Here is a 19,369-nt window from a genome sequence, read left to right as displayed (position 1 = left end):
CCTTAATGACTTATAAGGGAAAGGTCTGAAAAAAGGGTGGATATATGTGTATGTATAACTGATTCACTTTGCTGTACATCTGAAACTAACACAATGGAAATCAACTATACTCTAATAAAAATTTAAAAAATCTCTCATTAGGGTTCTGGTTCAAAAGGCCAGGTAGCCAGAACTGCTGACATCATGCATTGTGTGCTATTGAAGCAGTGCTTCTGGGCCACCCTCCTGGGCAGAGCTCTCTGGATGTGAGCTGGGCCCAAGTTAAGGCTGATTTATCACCCTTGCCACACTGTTTCAGTCCGTGGCTGTGCCAGTGCTGCTATTCCCTTGGGGCTCTGCCCAGCTGGGCTTCTCTTCCTCCCTGACTGGCACCAGGAATCTAGCCTGCCTCTTTCTTGAGCTATGTCAAGTGAGCTAGCCGCTGTGAGTTCTGCACACTTACCTAAATGCTGCTGTGCTTCCATCGATCCAGGCATAAAGGTCCTGGCAGGCTGTGCCATTGCTTTGTTTGTCCTCACGCCTCCTGAGCCCAATCCAGAAATCGCCATCAGAAGCCAAGAGGTTTTCAATGAACTTTTCTATCAGTCTCTGTTCATCTTCAGACTCAATGCTCACTAGCTGGCCCCCATCCCTCCTGCAGGCTGCTCTGGCTTCCTCAAAGTTCAGTCTTCGAGAAGCATCACGGAAGTAAACGACTTTATAACAAGGCTTCTGGGTTCCTAACCGGCAGACTGGCTGACCTGGAGAAGAAAAGAAGCCTATCTATTTTAGTGGCCCCCAACACATGCTCAGATGGTAAAGAATCTGCCTGCAATACAGGAGACCTGGGTTCAATTCTTGGACAAGGAAGATGACCTAGAGAAGGAAATGGGTACCCACTCCAGTATTCTTGCCCGGAGAATTCCATGGACAGAGGAGCCTGGCAGGCTACAGTCCATGGGGTTGCAAAGAGTCGGACCCCACTGAGCGACTACCACTTAAAATATACCAGAGCGGAGATGCTTGGAGACATCTGAATGAAGCTGAGCAGGAATTCTGATACTGATCAGTGGACTGTTTTAGTGTCATTTAGGCTCTCAGAGCAAATTAACACCCCTTCCAGTGTGGAGACGCAGTGATTTAGACACTGATGCCTGAATCGTGTAGGACCTCCATGCTTTGTTTATTCCATTACAGATGATTGAAAAACATACACTTAAAATTAATCTTTGAAAGAGAGGTGGGTGAAGATTCAGTGTTTCATTAAAGGGACACAAACAACACTTTCATGCCATGTGGGAGTCTGTGGTTTAAAGTGAGTTATCTCTGTTTGGGGTTTCCTTCAGGTAAAAGAGGTATTCTGAAGTAAGGTATGGGCTTCTCAACCCTGGAACCCTCTGCCTAGGTAGCAGGACTGGGAATTCACCCAGTCTGTGGTATAAGCAGAAGCTATGAGCATCAGCTCCAGGGGGTTTTCTGCTACTGGTCTTGCTTAAAGACAACAGCTAAGGTTTGGTGAGCTCTTACTGTGTGTCCTGCATTACGCTAAGGGCTTTTACATTTACATACATACCTTATCTCACTGAACACCCATAGCAGTCCTCTGCTGCAGATGTTATTTATGCCTCATTTTACAGATGAGAAAACTGAGGCTCAGAGAAATTTGCTTGGCTAAGGTCACATAGGGCTACCCAAGTGGTGCTAGTCATAAAGAACCCGCCTGTCAATGCAGGAGACATAAGAGACAGGTGTTCGATTCCCCATGCCAACGCAGGCTCAGGTTGCCCTGGGGGCCTGTGTAATATGTCTCATCTGACTGACACCTGAACGGCTGAAGACAGTTAAAGACAAATGGATGGAATTCTACTGAGGACGGATTACAAACCCTTCACCAGTACACACTACCCTAGCTTGTGTCTGGGCTCCTGAAGCCACTTCTGATCTGTTCTGTTCAGTCACTAATTCATGTTCGACTCTTTGCAACCTCATGGACTGCAGCATGCCAGGCTTTCCTGTTCGTCGCCATCTCCTGGAGCATGAGTTGCTCAAACTCATGTCTATCGAGTTGGTGATGCCATGCAACCATCTCATCCTCTGTCATCCCCTTCTCCTCCTGCCCTCAATCTTTCCCAGCATCAGGGTCTTTTCCAATGAGTCAGGTCATTGCATCAGGTGGCAAAAGTACTGGAGATTCAGCTTCAGAATCAGGCCTTCCAATGAATATTCAGGATTGATTTCCTTTAGGATTGATTGGTTTGATCTCCTTGCTGTCCAAGGGACTCTCTAGAGTCTTCTCCAGCACCACAATTCAAAACCATCAATCTTTTGGCGGTCAGCCTTCCTTATGCTCCAACTCTCACACCCATATAAGACTACTGGAAAAACCATAGCTTTGACTATACGGACATTTGTCGGCAAAGTGACACGTCTGCTTTTTAATACACTGTCTAGGTTTGTCATAACTTTTCTTCCAAGGAGCAAGAGTCTTTTAATTTCATGACTGCAAATTCTACACCCAAAACATTAGCCTCATCGCTCCTGCATCCAGTCAGTACGTACTGAGTGTACACTTGGTACCTGGTGCTGTGCTAGGCACTGGGAATACAGAAACACATATGCTTCTGAGCCCACAGGAACACACAGCATATGTTTCTGGATCCAGCTGCGCAGTGAAAATCAGATTTCAACAAGGAGAACCCCTTGCAATGGAGAGCCAGTTCTTGGGCTCTGGATGTTAATTGCTGCTGCAGAGCGAGGAGTTGAAGATTTGTGTTTGGAAAACTCTTTCCAGCTCTCATAGAATGTTCTCATTTTCCTAACTTGTTTTGCAACTGTGCAGGGAGCCAGATAGCATTCGTTATTCCCCAAACTGCCCAGAGTATAGGGCAAAAGGCCGCAGACAGTGAACTGCATTTTCAGTGCTTAAATGGAAACAGGGCACATACAGATAATCCAGAGAGCTCTTGTGAATTCTTATTTTAAATTTCTTCTTTCAATGCTTTTGTAAAGAAATTCTTAATTGAAACACGTAAAAGGTTTGCATCTTCTCCTTTTCTCTGCCATTTTTCTCCTGTTGCTAACTAGAGAAACTCTAGCAGGACTGCTCCATCGGAAAATTAGGAGGCCTCAAAAGAGGAACATTCTCACTGAGGAGGTGTTCTGGAGACCTGATGACCACTGGCCAGAGTGGCTGTGCTTGGGATGCTCCCTGGGGAGAAGGCTGGGCCAGCTCAGCTTCTACCAGTCCTTAAAGGTGGCTCCAAATGAGGAAGCAGAGGAAAAACAAATGAGTCCCAGGAACCCCAAATCTGGAGGTGAATTTACTGGCAGCCTTCACTTTTTCATCGATGGATCATCAAGGTGACCATCATAATCCCCTAAACGGGGTTTCCCGTATGGCCCAGCCTGGCCACACATCCCCAGTCAGCCAGTGAGTGCCAGAGTGACACAGAGCTGGAAGAAGGCCCAGGGCTCATCTGGTCCCCTTGCCTTCAGGAAGTGTCTCTCATCTCTCACTTGCAGGAAAGGGAAGGGCGGGAGGGACTTCTGTTCCTCTCCACGGAGGACAGAGCCCGGGGAAGCGGTCACCCAAACAGCTGAACTCGGTTACCCTCCCATTTGCCGCGCGGCACCCCACCCCATCCTGAAACCAACTTTAGAGTCTCTCAATCAACTTCGGAAGCATAGTTAACTGATCGGAGGTTTTCTTTCTCCTGCATCCCTCGTGACTCATCTGTTGCCTACAAAGGCTACGAACGAAACCGGGGAAAGGGACACGGACATCGCCCTCCGCCGTCCTCCCCTCCGCCCCCGCCGGCCCCCGCCACGACATGCGGAACAAACGCAGGAGGCCAGAAGCCAGAGCCCTGTACCTCTTCTGAAGGCCAAGTCCGCGGCTGCAGTCACACGACAGGAGGAAGGAAGCCGAGAGTCATTCCCCTGAGTAAGGCGGGGCTTGTCCCGCGCTAACTAGGCTTCTTTCCGATCTAAGCGCTCTTATTCCGGGCGCGGGATCCTGCCACCCTCCCTACCCTCCATCAGAAGATACCAGGAGTAACAGGCTGGGTTCCCACGGCAGAGCTGAGCTGGACTCCCTACTGTACGCAACCCCCCACCCCACCCAGTCCGCGGGGACAGGAGACCTCCTCCCGGGGACTACTGAGACTCGCTCAATGGAGCAGACCGAGGGGCGCCTCCTGGAGCCGTTTGCTCACTGTCCCATCTAGCTTCCGTCTCCCGGTATCTGGTAACCCTGGGCGGGGAGTGGACGTCGAGCTGTCCAGGACACGCAGGGAACCGGCGCTGGGCTCAGCCGCCCGGCGATTGCTCCTCTAGAAGCAGCGGAAGCCGGTGGGGCTGAGTCCACTGGTGGGCCGGGGGCGCCGCCTCTCCACCCTCTCCTCGGAGGGCCAGAGAAGAGGCGCCGTGGCCCTGAAGACAGTCAGCCGCGGCCGGGGGGGCCGCGGGGGCCGCAGCCGAGCACGCCTGGGAACCAGCCCCCGCCCCAGCGCGCGCACTCACCGCTGAGCAGGCGACCCGTCGCGCCCCGGAGCCCCGCCAGCAGCGCGGCCAGCAGCACGGCCCGCGGCGCCGTTCCCCGCGGCATCGCCCGGCTCGGGTGCGCCTTCGGACCCCGGGGCGCTACGGCGGTGGAGCTGGCGGACCGGCAGCGGCGCGCTCCGCAACGCCAACGGCGGGCGGCTGCAGCATCTCCCCGACACCGACGGACCCGGCACCCGGAGGAGGCGGGGAGAGCGAGGAGCCAGCCTGTCGCCCCTCCGCCCCCGGGGACGTCACTGCGGAGAGGGCAGCCCCGCCGGCGGGCCCGCCCCCCAGAGCCTCCTCCAGCGCGCTCGGCGCCAGACACCCGGCCCGCCCCACTCGGAGCTTCCCGGGGACCTCCTGCGTTTGCCCGGGGAGCTGAGCCGAGAAAATCCCGGCCTGGCTTGTCCAAAATCCAGTGAAGAAGGCACTGGCTAAAAACCGACCGTATCTCGCCCCAACTCCTCGCAGCGTCCTCGGCTCCGCCTTTGGGCCCCGGGAGAAGCAAACTCCGAGACCTGCCGGGACTAAGGAGGCTGCTGTCCAGGCCTTCGGGGCTACGTCTAAGAAAGGAGTGGTGGACGCAGAGAACGGACTCGCACCTAGGCGGGGTGCCCACTGGCCAGGCAAGTTATGCTGCAGCGTGGATACCGTCCAGCGGAAGCTAAGTTGGAGTTTTAGCCGAGAGGAGAATAGTGGCTCTCCAAGAGCGTCCTTGAGACCAGCGAGAAAATAATACCGCTTTTTGCAGAGCACATGGGTGTGGGTGATGGTTCAGCTTCGTGGTAGAAAGGACGTGACCCTCTCCCCGTCCCCTCAGGAATGAGTGACCCTCGTTTCCTGTGGCAAAGCTTTCCTCAGAAACCCAGCCTCATGTGCGCTCCTTCTTCCAAGCTCTCACAATAGTCCTGTTTTACATTTGCACCTTGTTGAAACAAAATGTCTTCAAATATATTAAAATAATAAAAGTAAGACTCCTGTCCAAAAACTAAAGTGCTAAGTGCTGAAAGGTGGGTCTGATTTGCACACTCCCCCCGCCCTGCCCCCAAGCCCTATCTGGCCCACTGACTTCCGAGTTTTGGTCTCAGATGGAGCCATTGCAGTTTGAGACAAACAGGCCAGACTGATCACAGGCTGGGGCATCTGTTTTCAGTATCAGCTGACCTTTTGGGAAGCTCTGCTACTGCAGAAGGAGAAGGCAATGGCAACCCACTCCAGTACTCTTGCCTGGAAAATCCCATAGATGGAAGAGCCTGGTAGGCTGCAGTCCATGGGGTCGCTAGGAGTTGGACAGGACTGAGCGACTTCACTTTCAGTTTTCACTTTCATGCATTGGAGAAGGAAATGGCAACCCACTCCAGTGTTCTTGCCTGGAGAATCCCAGGGACGGAGGAGCCTGGTGGGCTGCCATCTACGGGGTCGCACAGAGTTGGACACGACTGAAGCGACTTAGCAGCAGCAGCAGCAGCTACTGCAGAAAGAACAGCACAGGCAGGAGGAGGGCTGACCTTTAAGGCAAGTTCATTTGCAGCCTGTCCTTATGTCTGAATTAGAATGTTTCATGTCCATCACACATTCTTTCTAGAAATTCCAGATTATCAAAACATCCAAAGAGAGGGCTGATATGGTGAGTAGAAGAACTTGATTTGGCAAGTCAAGATTTGAAATTGTTTCCGGTCCTGCTTTTTCCCACTTAATGTCTGTGGACTTCAGCAAGTTTCTTTGCCTAAATTTAACTCTTGGTAACAATAAAAATCACTTGTAAAGTTTTGATAAGGCAACTGGGTATGTAAGTGTGTAGGTAGCTGGACACTTAATGGCAACTACAAAGGATTTATTTCCAATCTTACAGCGTGTGTTACAGCTTAGAAAGTGAAAAGTGAAAGTGAAGTTGCTCAGTCGTGTCCGACTCTTTGCGACCCCGTGGACTATAGCCTAACAGGCACCTCCATCCATGGGATTTTCCAGGCAAGAGTACTGGAGTGGGGTGCCATTGCCTTCTCCAGGGGATCTTCCCGACCCAGGGATCGAACCTGGGTCTCCTGCATTGTAGGCAGATACTTTTACTGTCCTAGCCATGATAAGAGAGGACATTACAGCTTATAGAAGCTGTTAAACCTTGGCCCAAATAATTAAATTGTGTTCTGAGTTCTCCCTTGGATACCCTGGCCCTTGGTCCAGATAGACATTGTTAAGGTATGCAATTAACCTAATGTAGATTACAACAGTGACCCCAATTCTTCACCCCACCCTATATCCACACCCTTTAACTAGGTGAATTTGCAGTTCTTCTTACCAAAGGAGCAGAGTACATTGCCCCCTACTTTGTCCTTGTGTCTGACCAACAGAATGAGCTTAGACTGGAAAAGGCCTCACATGGTTTTGTTTGTTCTCTTGCTTCTCTGAGAGCTCAGATATCCCACTTGTCCAGGTAGATCCCAAAGAAGACACCTGGGGCAGAGCGGCCTCTGTCAATCAACGGACATGTAGTGAGAAGCAGAGCTGCCCTGCAGCCAGAAGCTGAGCTCTCTGGCCAGACTTAGAGCAGTCAAATCCTCAGCTGACTTCCGGATATATAAACAACAATAAAAGTTTTAGATCACTTTGTTATGCAATGCTGTTGCAGCAATACCTGACCATTACACCTGGTAATACAGAGCAATGCTGCTGGTTGCTGAAAAAGCTCATAAAATGGAATTTTTCTTGGTAAAATTGTCTTGGTCCAGGCTCCTATCCTTAGTTTGACAAGCTCAAGCCCAATCTAAGAGACTAATATATTTACCCACTGAGAAACATAATCAACAGGTAAACCAAAGTTTGCCTTGGTCTTTGGAGCACATACTTGCCCTCTGGAGGAAAAAAGATTTCTCAATGAGCATGGCATCAGAACAAACGGAATCAACTATACGATTTGAAACTTAGGCTTTGATATCCAGCTATGTACATCTTCTCAATAAGAGAGCTGTCCGGCAGACAAACACACCATCCTGACAGGGTAATTTTTAATCTTGGTAATGCTGAGATGAGATTGCCAATTTGTAACTTTCTAAATTTCCCTTCCTATGCCAAAGCCTTTGACTGTGTGGATCACAATAAACTGTGGAAAATTCTGAAAGAGATGGGAATACCAGACCATCTGATCTGTCTCTTGAGAAGCCTGTATGCAGGTCAGGAAGCAACAGTTAGAACTGGACATGGAACAACAGACTGGTTCCAAATAGGAAAAGGAGTACGTCAAGGCTGTATATTGTCACCCTGCTTATTTAACTTATATGCAGAGTACATCATGAGAAACGCTGGGCTGGAAGAAACACAAGCTGGAATCAAGATTGCTGGGAGAAATATCAATAACCTCAGATATGCGGATCACACCACCCTTATGGCAGAAAGTGAAGAAGAACTAAAGAGCCTCTTGATGAAGGTGAAAGAGGAGAGTGAAAAAGTTGGCTTGAAGCTCAACATTCAGAAAACTAAGATCATGGCATCTGGTCCCATCATTCCATGGGAAATAGATGGGGAAACAGTGGAAACAGTCTCAGACTTTATTTTTTTGGGCTCCAAAATCACTGCTGATGGTGATTGCAGCCATGAAATTAAAAGACGCTTACTCCTTGGAAGGAAGGTTATGGCCAGCCTAGATAACATATTTAAAAGCAGAGACATTACTTTGCCAACAAAAGTCCGTCTAGTCAAGGCTATGGTTTTTCCAGTGGTCATGTATGGTTGTGAGAGTTGGACGGTGAAGAAAGCTGAGCACCACAGAATTGATGCTTTTGAACTGTGGTGTTGGAGAAGACTCTTGAGAGTCCCTTGGACTGCAAGGAGATCCAATCAATCCATCCTAAAAGAGATCAATCCTGGGTGTTCATTGGAAGGTCTGATGTTGAAGCTGAAGCTCCAATACTTTGGCCACCTCATGCGAAGGGTTGACTCATTGGAAAAGACCCTAATGCTGGGTAGGATTGGGGGCAGGAGGAGAAGGGGACACCAGAGGATGAGATGGTTGGATGGCATAACCAACTCGATGGACATGGGTTTGGGTGGACTCCGGGAGTTGGTGATGGACAGAGAGGCCTGGCGTGCTGTAATTCATGGGGTCGCAAAGAGTCGGACATGACTGAGCGACTGAACTGAACTGAACTGAAATTTCCCTTCTCTAGGTCTGATTACCCTTCTTTTGTTCAAAGCATTTTTCTCCAAATAGTGTTGTGGCAGAAATGCTAATATCCATTCTCCATTTCTTTTAGTGATAGAGTCTTTGAATTCCAACTAGGCAGATATCCCCTCATCCACTCCCATTAAAGACTGTTTCCCAGACTCCCTTGAAGTTTGGTGTGCCCTCAATGATTAAGTTCTGACCAGTGGGTCACCCATTCTGCTGCTGGCACTGTGGATGGGAGCTGCACTGTGTGAAGTTTATGTTCAGGAGTTGCAGGTGGAGGCCAGGAGCAAAGTGCATGGTGCTTCTAAATAGCGCTTCAAGCTCTGGAATCTCATGTACAATCCTGAGTATGCCTGCCAGTTGGGCAATGCAGAAGGGACAAAGTCTTAACCTTCTCTTCTCCAGCATATCCCACCTTTGTAAGTGAGGTAGGTTAGCACTGGGATTATGTACATGTGTATAAGACATGGGGATGTTGAGCCAGCTATTCACAAAACTGGAAGTAGTTCACTTCTGACTTCAGACATGTCCCAGAATCTGAATAAACCAAATTTTGGATAATGGATTTTTTTTATAGCAAGAAGACTTTAAAGTTTTCAGGGCTGATCTTTCATCTCCATTTCCTTGTTTTTACTTTTGTTGAATATGTTGAATATGTAGTGCTTTCATGTTGTCGCTCAGTCATGTCGGACTCTTTCCAACCTCAGGGACCGTAGCCCACCAGGCTCCTCTGCCCACGGGATTTCCCAGGCAAGAATACTGGAGCAGGTTGCCATTTCCTTCTCCAGGAGATCTTCCTGACCCGGAGATAGAACCCACGTCTCCTTCATTGGCAGGTGGATTCTTTACCACTAGCACCACCTGGGAAGCCCTTGTTTTTATGGTGGTCTACAAGTTGAGGCACATAAAGTCCCTGTTTCTTGTTTATTTGATATTCATAATATAGATCAAGTATAGCAATTCTGAAAATACCCTTCAAATGAAAGCAAGATAAGTTGGAGCTTGAGAATACACAAAGTGAGAGAGATGATAACTGTGTGGTATCAAATACAGTGCTTTTCAATAAGTAAAACAGACACAAGTATTCAATAACTGGTATTCCTGGAAGTGCTGCATATTTAACTTTTGTTTCTTGGTCTAATTTAATTGATTTCAGTGATCCTGATGTAAGAGCCGCTGTTTCAAAAGTGAAGATCTAAGTGAGCCATCCTCTCCCAGGTGCCAATCAGATTAGTCCAAGGCTTTGACTTCTTCCTGGTCTTCTTGATCTGACTCTGAAATCACTTTCCTGTTGGCAGTAACACGAATCAGTTCAGAACTCTGTACAGAACTCTGTAGTTGTGAACACAATGTGGCATGAAAACAACTTTTGAAAGTTTCTCCAATAAAAATTTACTGTGTTGGTTTCTAACTATGGGTTAGATTTTGCAACCAAGTATAAATTTCTGTGTGGGAGGAACAGTCATTCCACTGTGAAGTGACTTGAAACGTTTGGGAGCGGACCTCCTAAAGGTAAATATAATGTGCTCACCTAAGAGTCAAACTTCTGAGATTTTATCACTGGCAACTGATTTCTTTGGATTACCCAGTATTCCTTCTAGTCAGCCCTCTTTTAAAATGCAAATATTCCTGGGCAGATAAAAAACATAATGCCACTAAAACCTTACTGTGTACACACTTTTTAGTTCTTACTTTCTGACAGAATGGGACCTGGAGTAGTCTAAGATCTGGTGAAGGAGTGATGGTAAAGGCAGATCTGTATATGTAGGGAAGTTTTGGGTAGACAAGAAAGGATGGAGGGAGAGGAAAGGGGGTAAAATTAAAATAAAATTAAACTTTAAAATAAATTACAGTAAAATTTTAAGATATTTCACAAATTTAAAATTGTTCACAAATTAATATACAGTATAGGAATACTACTTTCTAAATTAGCTAATGCTGAACAACATGACTTTTTTTAGCTAAAACTTTTTGTTACATGGAATTCCCTGGTGGTCCAGTGGTTAGGACTTGGCATTTTCACTGCCTGGGCCCGGGTTCAATCCCTGGTTGGGGAATTAAGATCCCAAAAGCCATGTGGTGTGACAAAAATTTTTTTTAGTTTTTTTACAAATATTTTCTGAATTCCTACAGGGAGGCAGTGTGCTAGGCATTTTGTGCTAGACCCAATTTCTTTTGGAGCATACAGTACAGTCACAGACAAGTAAAAAATAGGTGAAAAGTTAAACAATAACATAGTAGAGAAGAAGTGAATAATTATAAAATGTGGTCACAGAATAGTGCATGACTAATTGCCAAAAGAACAGTGCAGACAGTAACTGTGTAAGAAGCTCAGAGGAAGAAGATGCCGCAGTGAAACAGAATGAAATTCAAGCTTTAGAACAGAGGAGAGAGGCCAAGCAGATATCCAGAAGGAATTAGGTAAGCACTTGTATCATTAAGGGAATTATCTGCCCAAGTTGTGGAATAACGTTTTACTCTTAGGTGAATCCACATGTGTAGTAACAGGACTGTTCTGATCACCCCTATAAAAATATGCACAGAAATCTAAGGTACCCGGGGCTCGCCTGGTGGCTCAGACGGTAAAGAATCTATCTGCCTGCAACACAGGAGACCTGAGTTCCAACCCTGGGTTGGGAAGAAACCCTGGAGAAGGGAATGGTTAGCCACTCCAGTGTTCTTGCCTGGAGAATCCCATGGACAGAGGAGCCTGGTGGGCTATAGTCCATCAGGTTGCAAAGAATCAGACATGATTGAGCAACTAACACTTTTACTTTCTCTGCAGTACCCAGACAGATCTGCTGATACAATTCAAGTAGCAATCTTTATTATTTAAATCAGGTAAACGAATTTTCTTTGAACTAATTTTGCTCCACCCTTATAAATTAAATCAAATCATCTGACTGAAAAGCAAGAAATTAAGTTGCTAAACATTGTGCAGACAATATTAGGTCATTAAGTGACTTTTCCAATTTTTTTTTCAGAACTTTAAAAAAATCAGGGTAGACATATTCATGTTTTCTTTAATAACATCTGATAACATTAATGAAAGTTGGCCTCAGTACCAATGCTGCTGCTGCTGCTGCTAAGTCGCTTCAGTCGTGTCCAACTCTGTGCGACCCCATAGACGGCAACCCGCCAGGCTCCCCTGTCCCTGGGATTCTCCAGGCAAGAACACTGGAGTGGGTTGCCATTTCCTTCTCCAATGCATGAAAGTGAAAAGTGAAAGTAAAGTCACTCAGTTGTGTTTGACTCTTGGCAACCCCATGGACTGCAGCCTACCAGGCTCCTCCGCCCATGGGATTTTCCAGGCAAGAGTACTGGAGTGGGGTGCCATTGCCTTCTCCGCAGTACCAATGAGATAAGAATAAAAATTCTATTACTTCTTGTTAGTCCATGAATGTAGTATGCAGAGGAACATCTGTCAAGTTAATGTTGAGTTAGCCACATTGGGTTTCAGTCATAATACAAAGATGGAGACATTTTTTATTAGGGATTCTTTAGTCATTAACAGGTGATAGCCAGTTTCCTTTAAACTCTTCTGGACCTGTGCCTGGTGCTGCTCTGGGCAGCAGTATTCTGGGAATAACGTGATTAACCCTGAACTGTGAGGCTAGCCCTTGCTACATGGATTAAGATTTAGCAATCTTAGGTATGCTTGTACCAGAGTTGAAAATCTAGAGGACATGCTGTTTTGCCAAAGATGAGAGGGCTCAGTGTCGGTGGGAGAGAGGGGAGCTGAGAAGGTGTGAGGGCAGGTGTATACAATTCCCTAGGGTGAGAAAGGAGGGGAATAGAATGTGTACAGAGGCTCAAGGTTGATCTCTTCTCCTGTTTGCATCAACTTATGCTTTTGGATTGCAGAGACAGAGAAGGGGACACACACTTCTATGTAGATGAGAAGAAGAAAGTTGTCTCAAAGCAAGAAATCTCTAAAACAGTGGGTGGGTTTTTTTTTAAGAAAATTTGAAGTTAGGGAGAAAATTGAGTAAGGAAAAAAGAAGCACTTCTTTACAGGGAAACCAGAAAGGTGATGGAATTTCAGTTGAGCTATTTCAAATCTTAAAAGATGATGCTGTTCAAGTGCTGCACTCATTATGCCACCAAATTTGGAAAACTCAGCAGTGGCCACAGGACTGGAAAAGGTCAGTTTTCATTCCAATCCCAAGGAAGAGCAATGCCAAAGAATGTTCAAATTACTGTTCAATTGCACTCATTTCACATGCCAGCAAGATTTTGCTCAAAATCCTTCAAGCTAGGCTTTAGCAGTTCGTGAACCAGGAAATTCCAGATGTACAAGCTGGATTTAGAGAAGGCAGAGGAACCAGAGATCAAATTGCTAACAAATGCTGGATCATAGAAAAAGCAAGGGAATTAAAAAAAATCTACTTCTGCTTCATTGACAATGCCAAAGCCTTTGACTGTGAGGATGACAACAAACTGGAATATTCTTAAAGAGATGTGAATACCAGATCACCTTACCTGCTTCCTGAGAAACCTGTATGCAGGACAAGAAGCAACAGTTAGAACCAGACATGGAACAATGGACTGGTTCAAGATTGGGAAAGGAGTACATCAAGGCTGTATATTGTCACCCTGCTTATTTAATTTCTAAACAGAGTACACCATGTGAAATGCCAGGTTAGATGAATTACAAGCTGAAATCAAGATTGCTGGGAGAAATATCAACAACCTCAGATATGCAGATGATACCACTTTAATGGCATAAAGTGAAGAGGAACTAAAGAGCCTTTTGACAAAGGTGAAAGAGGAGAGTGAAAAAGCTGGCTTAAAGCTCAACATTCAAAAACCTAAGGTCATGGCATCCAGTCCTATCACTTCACGGCAAATAGATGGGGAAAATGTAGAAACAGTGTCAGATTTCATTTTCTTGGGCTCCAAAATCAATGTGGACAGTGACTGCAGCCACGAAATTAAAAGATGCTTGCTCCTTGGAAGAAAAGCTATGTCAAACCTAGACAGTGTTTTAAAAAGCAGACATCACTTTGCCAACAAAGGTCCTTGTAGTTAAAGCTACAGCAGTCATGTATGGATGTGAGAGTCAGACCAATAAGAAGACTGAGCGCTGAAGAACTGATACTTTCCAGCTGTAGTGTTGGAGAAGGCTCTTGACAGTCCCTTGAACAGCAAGGAGATCAAACCAGTCAATCCTGAAAGAAATCAACCCTGAATATTTATTAGAAAGACTGATGCTGAAACTGAAGCTCCAATACTTTGGCTACCTGATGCAAAGAACTGACTTATTGGAAAAGACCCTGATGCTGGGAAAAATTGAGGGAAAGAGGAGAAGGGGGCAACAGAGGATGTGATGGTTGGATCACTGACTCTATGGACATAAGTTTGAACAAACTCAGGGAAGCAGTGATGGACAGAGAAGCCTGGTGTGCTGCAGTTCATAGGGTCACAAAGAGTCGGACACAACTTGGCAACTGAACAACAACAACAGAAAGGTGAGACTATTTTCAACAGAGGCAAACTTACTTTGCTTTGTGTACTTTGCCTTTTGGTTTATGCGGAAGGGAAATCAGTTCTTTCTAAAACAAAACAAACATCAAAAAGGAAAATTTTTACTTCTTGCAACGATTGAATTTTACTTACTTGGGAAAAATCTGAAGTAAAATTATCACAAAGTTTATAATCACTATCTTCTTAAATCTGGAGACTGCTGTTAGAAATGGTCCAGATTAAGGCCTTTGGGGTTCATTCAGGAGAGTGTGTTTGTACATCCATAAGACTATGGGATGCTATTGCTTTTATTGTTTATTTACCATTTGCTTTTGTATGATCTACGCAAGATCAATCATTATAAAACAAATACAGTAAGTCCCCTACATATGAACCTTCAAGTTGCAAATTTCAAAGATGCAAATGTGTGTTTGCATGTTCAATCATATAAGGTGTGAGTGAAATGGCAGCTCGTTTTCCATCTCCTGTTGCTGATGATCCTTCAGCTCTACCATCTCCCACCTCCTCTCCCTCCTCCAGCCAGTGACTCCAGCCCCTGTAGGTCAGCTGTTGTACTATACTACTGTGCTTTTCAAGGTAACTGTACTGTAGGGTTAAAAATGCTTAATTTTTTATGTATTATTTGTGTGAAAAGTCTTATAAACCCATTACAGTATAGTACTATATAGCTGATTGTGTTAATTGGGTACCTAGGCTAACTTTGTTGGACTTACAAACAAACTGGACTTACAAACGTGCTCACAGAATGGAACTTGTTTGTATGTATGAGCAATGAAATAGCCCATGTTAATATCTGACAGCTTTATAACATGTGACAATAAGCCCAGTGACAATAGCACCATTTCCGTGCCAGCAGAGTTGCATACTCTGGAGATACCTTTGGTTTATCAAGGATTCTCAAATTATCTGATGTCTATGCCCTACCCCACCTCCAGCATATAGAAGGCTCTGGACCATGGGCATCAAGATTTAAAGGATAAAGCTATAAAACCTCTCAGAATTTGCCACCCTCCAACAAAGATTTATTTGAATGCCTCACTATCAGTCTCACCAAGATCCTTTCTTCTCTTTGTTTTTTTAAGAGCTGGATAATTTCATCTCTCTTTTTAGCCTGTTTAAAGAGAGGAAAAGAAAAGTGAGTGAGTCTTTTGACTTAATAATAAAGCTTTGTGTCCATGGGAGGAGGGATGGACTTTTTCCCATTTTCCTTCTTGTATTTTGGGGCAGAAATAAACAGTTTTCCATGATAGATTTATACTTTCCATCTATACAATTCAGTTTTATTCCAGAGGTGCTGCTTTACAAAAAAATTTGATTTTGATCCTAAATGGAGGGAATTTTTCTTGCCCATATAACAATAGCTTTTACTGATTTTATTACATGAACCATGCTAGAAGCTTGATATATGTATTATATCATTATTTTCTTATAATAAGTTAGAAGTTTGACACCACTCTTATCCATTTTACATATGAGGAATGTGAAGATACTGAGGTTAAATAATTTACCTAAGCTTTAAAGTGGCAGGATTGGATTTGATATCTGCTCTACTTGACAACAAAACCCAAGGTATCAGTCATTACACTAAATTGCCATTAAAAGGTAGCAAGACACATCAGCCAGCTCAAACAGCAAGCCAGCATGTGCTGCGACGGCATGAAGGCTTTCTTGAGCAGCTTATATACAGAACAGAGCCTCACACCCCATCGCTCCTCTGTCTTAGATATTGAGACATGCATATGCTCAGTTAAGTTTTCTTAAGAGTTAAAAAAAAACAAAACAGTTTAGTGCAGGCACAAAGATTTACCAAGATATAGACTGTATACAGTGCTTCCCTGGTGGCTCAGGTGGTAAAGAATCCACCTGCCATGCAGGAGACCCATGTTTGATCTCTGGGTTGGGAAGATGCCCTGGAGAAGGAAATGGCAACCCATTCTAGTATTCTTGCCTGGGAAATATCGTGGACAGAGGAGTTTGGTGGGCTATAGTCCATAGGGTCACAAAGACATGACTGAGCGACTAGCACTTTCACTTCACTTTTTTCAGACTGTATACAAAGAGGCAGATATAGGTACACATTTTTTTTTTTTTTTCCCCATAGAATCTACGTATGTTCAGTGTTGAAGAGGGCCAGGCAGAAAATCGCATCTGGAATACTTGAGAGTAAGAGGAGAAACCAGAGAATCTGACAAATGAAACTCATAGCTTCAAGTGGCCACATACAGTGAGAGAAGCTTAGATCAAAGCTAGAAGGAAAATAAAGCTGAGAATGGACATAGATTTGTCACAGCCAGATAAAAGTTCTAGGTCATCCGTTTAAAGGTATTGCACTACTTTCTTAGGACTCAGTAACAAAGTATCAAAAATCAGGTGGCTTAAAACAACAGATATTTATTGTCACACAGTTCTGAAGGCTAGAAGTGCAAAATCAAACTGTAGCAGGGCCATGCTCCCTCTGAAACCTGTAGGGGAATCCTTCTTTGCCTCTTCCTAGCTTCCGATCATTTGCTGGAAATCTGTAGCATTCCTTGGCTTGCAGCTGTGTAACTCCAATCTCTGCTTTCGTTGTCACATTGCTTTTTCTCCCTGATTCTATTTCCAGATAAGGTCGCATTTCGATGGTACTGGGGATTAGGACTTCCACATATCTCTTGTTTCGGTGGGTCACACTTCAATCCATTGCCAAGAATTGGTCACAAAGAGTTGGACATGGTTTAGCAACTGAACAACAACCATGCTTCAGTCCATAATAAGCACCTATGATATAACATTACTGTGCTAGGGGCTGGGCAAAATAAAAGACCATTCTTGCCTGCCAGGTGGTGGCATACTTGTGGAGAAAAGGACTACAATGAGGTTAGAAGAGGATGCAAATAGAGACAAGGGTGTGTATCTATGGCTGAGACTCAGAGGAGCTGATGTTCAAGATTAGACATGACAGCATAGTCACCAGATAATATCACAGACAGGATGGGGAAGAAAGCTTCTAGGCAAAGGAGACAGGTGTGCAAAGCCCTAGAAGCTGTGTATTGCTAAGTAATTCCTCCGGATGTTTCTTCAGTCCAGATGCAAGAGAAGCTGCAAAGTTTAGGCACACTCCACCCAGATGTGGGAGGGAGGAGGGGTGCTGGGCCTGAGTAGTCAGCGGGGCACCCTGCTGCTTTGGCTTTGTTTCTTCCATTCAAGTCATATTAATCTTGCTTTCTAAGAACCTACAAAGTTTTAGTTTTATTTATTTTGGGACAAGATTTCTATTTTTTACTTGAATTTAAGGCATCATATATCACAGATATTAAAAGAAGAAAAGGCATCATATATCACAGATAATAAAAGAAAAAAATTCAGAGTCCTTTAAAAACTAAGCCAATTTTTTTCAGCTATACATATACATGTATCTATTCTTTTTCATATTCTTTTCCCATTTAGGTTACTAAAGAATATTGGGCACAGTTTCTTGTGCTATTATCTATTCCCTTGCTTGCATGCTTGGCGTGCTTAGTCGGTCAGCTGTGTCCCACTCTTTGCGACCCCATAGACTGCAGCCCACCAGGCTCCTCTGTCCATGGGATTTCCCAGGCAAGAATATTGGAGTAGGTTGCCATTTCCTCTAGGGGATCATCCCCATTCAGGGATCAAACCCACATCTCCCTTGCTCTTTACCACCGCGCCACCTGGGAAGCCCTGGCTAGTTACCTATTTTAAATGTGTGTATGTCATTCCCAAACTCCCAATTTATCCCCCTCTACCTTTCCCCTTTGGTAACCATAAGTTTTATTTTCTAAGTCTGTGAGTCTGTTTCTGATAAACTAAGATAATTTAAAAGTATCTGTCAATTTGCTAAGGATTGAATAAAATAGCGTTTATAGAAAAAGACTTGGGATAGTTTCAATATAGGTATTAGGTGGCGCTAGTGATAAAGAATCCACCTGCCAATGCAGGGAAGGTGAGAGATGTAGGTTTGATCCCTGGGTCAGGAAATGGCATCCCACTCCAGTATTCTTGCCTGGAAAATTCCATGGACAGAGGAGCCTGGCGGGCTACATTCCAGGGGGCCGAAAAGAGTCGGACATGACTGAATGACTGAGCACATTCAATATTAACTTTCTTTTCTAACTTTCCCATTACACATGTAATCAGTGGGAATTAAATGCTCCCATACTGTGATTACATAGCACCTTATACCTTTATTACAGTATTGATCTTACTTTGCCTGCTTTATCTCATAGCTGCTACCATGTCTCTTTCAAAGTCTTACTCATCCTTTTATCCTTCCTTCGAGCTTAGCAGTGCCCTGTCAATGATACTCAATGAATTTCTGCTGAATTGATTGAGTTATGAAATATGAATGAATGAAACCATTACATTGTCTAATATACAATTACTAGTCTAAGCAAAAAAAAAAAATTTTAGAGATTGAAATTAAACAGTAGGAAGTTTAGTCCTTAAAACCCCCTATAAACAAAACTAATATGATTATTTTCTGTGTAATAGAAAATATTGGTTAATCACAGGCAAGATATTAATATATTGTCATAATGCTTCTAGTATAAATGGTCAAATATTTAGTTATAAGATTCTAAATAATAGTAAGGTAAAATTCATTCATTTAAATTTTGATTTCATGTCCTTTTTTATTATAATGCATTTTAATATCTAATCAGTTTTATAATATAATATGATGCACCAGAAACAAAGTTTTCAAATATGATTTGATTTTTGCTTCCTGGATATGTTTCCTGGGAATAAATAACAAAACTATTGTAGGCAACTGTGTCATCAGAACAAAAACATTTCCAACTACTCTAAGAACTCTCAGCCAGGATAACTAAATAAATTCAGTGGTAAGAGAAAATTTGTACAGTTTACCTTATTGGTAGGAATGAATAATTTACTTGGTAATTTCATAACAACAAAAGAATTCTCATTTCTAACCACAGTGCTTTTGTTGTGTTGATTAATGGAATTTTATACGGCATTTTAATCATTTAATTTATTAATTATTAAAATGATAGCATAAGGGGGTCAGAATTTATATTTACAATATTTTTTCTTTTTTTCAGGTTTGTTGCAATATAACTGACATACTACACTGTATAAGTTCAAAGTGTACAGCAGAATGACTTGACATATATATTGTGATATGATTACCACATGAGTTTAGTTACCATCCATCACCTTATATAATTAAAAATTTTTTTT

The 19,369-nt window shown here is 44.1% G+C and overlaps 2 protein-coding genes and 1 non-coding gene across 11 annotated transcripts in view; 1 reads left to right on the top strand and 2 right to left on the bottom strand.

The window, feature by feature from the left end:
* Window positions 1–4,716, bottom strand: part of LAYN (layilin) — a 37,262-nt gene extending 32,546 nt beyond the window's left edge. For 7 of the 8 annotated variants that reach the window (XM_081543278.1, XM_081543277.1, XM_081543282.1 and 4 more), the window contains exons 1-2: window positions 4,501–4,716; window positions 443–740 (exon numbers count right to left, since the gene is read on the bottom strand). In XM_081543278.1, coding sequence (XP_081399404.1) covers window positions 443–740; window positions 4,501–4,585 — 383 coding nt within the window. In that variant the 5' untranslated portion in view covers window positions 4,586–4,716. Of the gene's footprint in view, window positions 1–442; window positions 741–3,851; window positions 3,876–4,500 lie in introns of all 8 variants that reach the window. The other variant, XM_081543280.1, reaches the window with a different exon arrangement.
* Window positions 4,717–9,593: 4,877 nt separating this feature from the next.
* The window catches only part of HOATZ (HOATZ cilia and flagella associated protein), a 35,013-nt gene continuing 25,237 nt past the window's right edge, over window positions 9,594–19,369 (bottom strand). For both annotated transcript variants that reach the window (XM_081543309.1, XM_081543308.1), the window contains 3 exons: window positions 15,222–15,281; window positions 14,186–14,238; window positions 9,594–9,971 (listed from right to left, as the gene is read on the bottom strand). In XM_081543309.1, the coding sequence (XP_081399435.1) occupies window positions 9,914–9,971; window positions 14,186–14,238; window positions 15,222–15,281 (171 nt within the window). In that variant the 3' untranslated portion in view covers window positions 9,594–9,913. The remainder of the gene's footprint in view (window positions 9,972–14,185; window positions 14,239–15,221; window positions 15,282–19,369) is intronic.
* TRNAE-UUC (transfer RNA glutamic acid (anticodon UUC)) lies at window positions 10,669–10,740 on the top strand. Its single transcript has one exon. It is a non-coding gene; the product is annotated as a tRNA-Glu (tRNA).

Source organism: Giraffa tippelskirchi, chromosome 11 (assembly GCF_054371585.1).
Source record: "Giraffa tippelskirchi isolate mGirTip1 chromosome 11, T2T-mGirTip1v1.2.pri, whole genome shotgun sequence".
Classification (NCBI taxonomy): domain Eukaryota; kingdom Metazoa; phylum Chordata; class Mammalia; order Artiodactyla; family Giraffidae; genus Giraffa; species Giraffa tippelskirchi.
The sequence above is the reverse complement of the archived record's forward strand: the minus strand, read 5'-3'. Positions and strand labels throughout refer to the sequence as shown.